Source organism: Octopus bimaculoides, chromosome 1 (assembly GCF_001194135.2).
Source record: "Octopus bimaculoides isolate UCB-OBI-ISO-001 chromosome 1, ASM119413v2, whole genome shotgun sequence".
NCBI classification, from domain to species: domain Eukaryota; kingdom Metazoa; phylum Mollusca; class Cephalopoda; order Octopoda; family Octopodidae; genus Octopus; species Octopus bimaculoides.
Window position 1 is genome coordinate 112,912,641 of NC_068981.1, and position 6,332 is coordinate 112,918,972.

Genomic DNA, 6,332 nt, shown 5'->3' on the forward strand with positions numbered 1-6,332 from the left:
CAAATGCTCTTTGGATACTTCCATGTTAGAAAAGGTTTTAATCAAAGAAATTTTAATTCTATTATTCTGTAAAATAATATTTTATTAGTTTAAATGTACACAAATGCATAAAAATAGGTTTTAATTCCATTAGATATTCTAAAATACTATTAAATTTCATTCAATTTTAAAAAAGGTAAAATCAGACAGAACTTATGGGATGACCTGATGGCTAGCTATCTACGTGTGTCTTCTGTGTCTCTCACTATTTATCCCCCTCTTTTCCACTATTCAAGATAGAAACTCAGTGAGAGAGAGAGATGAGAGAAAGATTACCACTACTACTCCATTTTCACTTTCTTCCTCTGTTCCTTTTAATGACAGGGTATGGTTTGGGGGAAATCTGGCTGTTTATTTCACAAAATAAATATTATGCAATTTACGTGTTTATTTTTAGTGTTTGTCTTAGAGTTTCTGCGTTTATATATAGAGAGATACATAACTATTTTTTGTTCATTTCTGTCTGAATCTTTATAGCAAATGGTTTCTGAAGTTGAGGTTACCAAAAATGTAATCCAAGCAATAGATCAGCCAAATTTATATCAACGCTTAGAATCAATACAGAAAGAATTGGTGAAGTGTGAAAAAGCTTTAGCAGAATATTTGGAGACAAAACGCTTAGCTTTCCCTCGCTTTTATTTCGTCTCATCCAGTGACCTTCTTGATATTTTATCTAGTGGAAATGATCCACTTGCAGTAAGTGTTAATTGGACACTCCACAATTTTCTTTCTATCTACATATAAAGCAATCTGAACAACTATTAATTTATATGTGTATTTTCTTTGTTATAACTAATTATTGTTAATGGGGATCCTTTCTAAGCAGAGATGAAAAGTATGAAAGAGATTAGTGTGAATTATTTTGAATTTGGAAAATTGCAAGTTATGGTAGGTTGTTCTTCTATAATGGTTAGCTTGTTGGCTGCATATAAATGATGAACAACAGTCATGAACAGTTAACAGAAGCTTTATTTACTGCACAGTATTTTCTGTGTTGGTCTTTGAATGAAAAATACAAACAATTTATACATCCTGGGAGAGACAAACTCTGTAGTCTATGACAGAACAGCTGGTATGTATGGCTCTATGACTATGCTGTCACAACTGGAGAAATATTGTACTAAATTCATGACAACAAATTTATACCTTGTGTCTGTTTGGCTGGAGAATGGAATTGTCACCACAACAGTCTCAACATTCTGGAATTAGTGCCAAAAATTCACCTTTTTAGAGGCTTCATTAGAAGATTCTAGAAAGTTGAATCACATGATGTTTCGATGTTGATCACATAAAATAACTTTGGCTTTGACTAAGCTGTGATGCTTACTTGGCTATTCAGCAATTCAATTTCAAATCTTCTACAATATAATGGGAAAATATATAGTCCCAGCTCACTTCTGAGCTGGGACAAGTAGTTGGTTGAATGACTTGACAAAACCAACAAGGTTATTTTTCCAGTTATATTATGTCTAAACCTAACTGAGGACTATGCAGTGATTAGTCTTATAGATTTCAGTTGAAGAGTCTAGACACATACTCTCTCCACAGTCAGGCCTATTCTGTATGCCTACACATTCTGATAAAGTCTACAATGGAGGCAAGCAATGTAGATTCACTCAGAACATAACAGTTGCTGTTTCTCTGTACTTATTGGTGATCAGATATTCCCTAGTGCAGTGTTTGGGATTAATGAGGCTATTGATGTTGCAGCTATTTTTGTGTGTACTTGTTTTCTGTGTTTGTTTGAAATAAGGGAAATATTATGTTTAAGATACTGTTGTAGTAGTGGTCAGGGTTGCTATATATGGGTCTGTGACCATTTTTCATATAGGGGCAGGAATGAGAGAGTTGGGTCTTGCTGCAGTAACTAACTGTGCATTTCATCTGTCCAGGAAACTTTTCATTTTTAGTATCTTTGTTTCATTATGCACTACACTTCATTACAACCTGTAATGAAGTCTAGTGCTCTGTTTTCTTTACAGTTTATAGTATTTTGTTGTAGGGCTTGGGGTCCAAATAGAGATACTATAGTCCATTATAGATCTAATGAGTTGTTTGTACCTCATTGTTGTTTGTTAGCCTCATATGGTCTTGTGGTTGTTCTATGTATACTTGTTCATTGTTTTTCCTTCTTTATTGTCTTTTATGCATGTCATGAATGTTATGGAGGTGTTGAATGTAATTCCTATCAGTTTTGTCTTCTGTGTGTATTATATATACTTAAGGTAAATATCATGGCTGTATGTATTTACTGCTAGTAAGGAAAGAGGCGTTTTTTGTAGAAGCTATTTTAAGTCTATTGTTGTAGAGCAAAATTGGTAGCTGATTGATGGAGAGTTTGGCAGTGTCTATAGAAGTAGGAGGATAGGAGTGTGACATAATTTGTATGTATGTCTAAGGAGGTGTAAGAACATAGTGTAGTTATATGTTAAATATGTGCAAAGGGAATGATGGATTTTTGTGGTATTCCATTACAAAAAATGTTGTTCCTGTACACTACAAATGCTTCACAACTGGATAGGTAAATAGTTAGCCAGTATTTTGTGCTGTTACCCACAGATTAACTTTGATTGAACAAACCTATAATCAGAAACTGTCTAACTATAACCATCTCATCATTTTAAGTGTTTACAGTACTATATTATCTAATGTGTCCTACTCTTTGTAAGATAGTAGGGTATGATCTGAATGAAGTTTGGCTGCTATTTTTACAAGGTCAAGTAACCATGTAAAGGCTTCCTTGTTGTTTCTTTATGTAACAAATAATATTTTTTGGTATGAATGGAATCAAAAACTTTGCCGACGTAGAAGGTAGTGAGAATAGTATGTGTGGAAAGTGTTTTTGTTGTTGAAGCCATTATATATTTTCCAGGTTAGGTTCATGAAGTTTTTATGAGGTTGGCTATTCCTGATATATATTTTGCCCTGTTTTAGGGATGTGTCAAGCTGATAATTTTTTTTTTTTTGCAGATGCAGTTTTGGTTGTTTATATGTAGTAGTAGTAATAGCAGAAGCAGCACTATCCCAGATATGGGAGTAATACTCCATTTTGGGTCATTCCTGCTTTGTAAAGGGTTGCTAGGGATTGAAGTATTTTCTCATCCTGAAGAGAAAGACCAATCTTTTTAATACAAACTTTACTATGATCTAGTTGGAATTTAGATATGTTATTATTATCTCTTGTGTTATTTGCGCAAATTGGGATGTGTTGAGAGTATTGAATTGTTTTTCCAGATTATGGTGTTTAGGCAAGCATGAAACATCTGTAGTTGAACTGTGTAATGTTTGGAGCTAGCTGAGGTCAGCAGGTGTGTGGTGTGTGCATGCACTTTCTTCACTGTATCCCTGGGGAGATCTTCAATCACTTCCTTGATCCTGGCCACCAGCTCAGCCTCGGTGTTACAAGCAAAGCTTGTGATCCTGCTGCCACACATGTAGCCTTTGAGCAGCAACCTTCTCCAACCATGGTTTGACCACAGTTTCCAGCAGCTTCACATAGGCATCCAAATTGAGCCTAAGGCCTTGTTAAAAGATGTGGGGTGGTATGATGTCACCCTTACAGGAGACACACCCAAAGATCATCACAGCTTGGGTTTCATAAAGTCCATGTCATGTCTTATAGCTACTACAGTGTTCAGAGAGCATTGAACAGCAATCATGATGTCAGCATTTTGATACCTAGCATGAGTCATCTTGATACAGATAACTCTTTTCAATATTGAGATGGCTTCAAGTCCTCTGTGTTGGCTAACTTTTACTCATCTACAACTTTAATCTTTATGCTTTCCAATTCTGGTGACTGTTCAACTATACATCAAGCTGTTCTTGAAAACAGAAACATAAAATAATTGTTAAATTTATCCTATACATCCTGTTTGTATGATATATATATATATATATATATATATATATATATATATAAACATCATAATACATAAGAGATGAGGAATTATGTACATTATTTACATTTGACGGATATTTGTCCTCATCTTGTTTGTTGTTAACACAATGTTTCGGCTGATATACCCTCCAGCTTTCATCAGGTGTCTTGGGGAAATGTTGAACCTGGGTTCTCATTCCTAAGGTATTTTTCGATGTTATCATTATTATTATTCAGGTCACTGCCTGGAATCAAACTCGGAATCTTAGGGTTAGTAGCCCACACTCTTAACCACTACGCCATATGGAGTGAATGAGAATAGGAAGGAAGAATTTTTGGCCATGAAAGGTTTTTCACCCCTACTGAAAGGAAGATTGTATGATGCATGTGTATGGACAGAAATTCTACATGGTAGTGAGACATGGGCCCTGAAAGCAGAGGATGTGTGAAGGTTAGAAAGGAATGAGGCTAGTATGCTCTGTTGGAGATGTAATGTAAGTGTATGTACATGTTTGACAGAGTGCTAGTGTTCTGAGAGAAAAGTTAGGCATATGAAGAATTGGTTGTTGTGTGCAAGAGAGAAGACTCGCTGGTTTGGTCATGTGATGTGGATGGATGCTGACAGCTCCATAAGGAAGCGCTGATCTCTCAAAGTGGATGGATCATGTGGAAGTGGGAAACCCAAGAAGACATAGGATGGAGTACTGAAGAACAACCTCAGGACACTGAACCTTTCAGGTGACATGACAAAGGACTGAGATGCCAAACGCTTTGCCATACTCAATAAGACCCGTATTCTGCAGCAGGAGTGTTAAGACTTGTGGCAGCCCTAATTAAAAACATCCATGCCATATCATGTGAAAGCACCTGTGTTGTGCCATATAAATGTGCCTATACAGCAAGATGTAAAAGCACCCATGCAGCGACACATAAGAGGACCCAGCACACTGGCGTGTTTGATGTTGGGAAGGCATCCAGCTGTAGAAACCATGCCAAATAAGACTGGAGTCTGATGCAGCTCCCCAGCTTGTCAGCTCTGGTCAAACCATCCAACCCATGCCAGCATGAACAGTGGACATTAAATGATGATGATGATGTGTGTATGTATATATATATATATATATATATATACATGCATACATACCCATAGATGCCTGTCCTCTATGCTGGCATGGGTTGGACAATTTGACTGGAACTGGCAAACCAGAGGATTACACCAAGTCTCCACTGTTTGTTTTGGCATGGTTTTTATGGTTGAATGCCCTACGTAATGCCAATCACTTTACAAAGTGAACTGGGTACTTTTTATAAGGCACCAGCACCTGTGAGGTCAGAAAGTAACTTGCAAGGTGGTGCATTAGAGTAGGTGGCTTTGTGCCAGGTGATAAGAGGTTAGAATATGATAGAGGGGATATGTGTGTGTGTGTGTGTGTGTGTGTGTGTGTGTATAAAATAATAATAATAATAAGTAAAAGGGATTAATAAATCCAGGCGGATATCTATAAAGCAGTCAGTGTTAAAGGAATTTCATTAACTATATCAAACAATCAGATAACAATAAATGCAAGTAGAACAAATGTTAAGGGTAACTCTTCCTGTATGACAAATAAATCCAAATATCATGTAGAAGAATTTCAAGAAATTTGGAGTATAAGCCAGCAAGAACATGACTGGAAAAAAATCACATCTTTAATTGGTGTTTACACCATACTTTACTGATAATCGTTTCTATTGTGCCAGCATATTTGGATACAGAAAAAGGTAGAAAATAACAATCAAATTAATACATCCAAAAATATATGCTAACACAACATTATCAAGGGAATCTGAAATTGGTTAAAATCAAAGTGAACTAAAAATATATCTTTAATAGATGAAATATGATATTCTAAAATGAGCCAGCTTAGCATTTAACTTTTGATAGCATCAGTAGATTCAAAGGAATAAAAAATAACCCAGGAATTCTACATCACAACAATTAGAAACAGAAATTCTACATCGTGACAATTAGCTATCAATTAAATATGCTAAAACATATTTTAGAAAAATTATATGTATTATTAGGTCTTCCCATAAGTTCTGTCTGATTTTACCTTTTTTAAAATTGAATGAAATTTAATAGTATTTTAGAATGTCTAATGGAATTAAAAACTATTTTTATGCATTTGTGTACATTTAAACTAATAAAATATTATTTTACAGAATAATAGAATTAAAATTTCTTTGATTAAAACCTTTTCTAACATGGAAGTATCCAAAGAGCATTTGAGGCACATAATGCTTTATGAGTACAAAAAAGGAGACTCTGCAGCCAAAGTGACTTGAAACATACACTCAGTTTATGGGAAAGAATGCTTGCAATGAAAGAACTTGCAGAAGATGGTTTGAAAAATTCAGAAGTGGAGATTTCAGC

General features: G+C 35.2%; 1 protein-coding gene across 3 annotated transcripts in view; it reads left to right on the plus strand.

The window, feature by feature from the left end:
* Window positions 1–6,332, plus strand: part of LOC106876453 (dynein beta chain, ciliary) — a 628,322-nt gene that overhangs the window by 164,059 nt on the left and 457,931 nt on the right. For 2 of the 3 annotated variants that reach the window (XM_052969374.1, XM_052969385.1), the window contains exon 18: window positions 517–735. The exons of the other annotated variant lie outside the window; for it this stretch is intronic. In XM_052969374.1, the coding sequence (XP_052825334.1) occupies window positions 517–735 (219 nt within the window). The remainder of the gene's footprint in view (window positions 1–516; window positions 736–6,332) is intronic. 3 annotated transcript variants of the gene reach the window in all.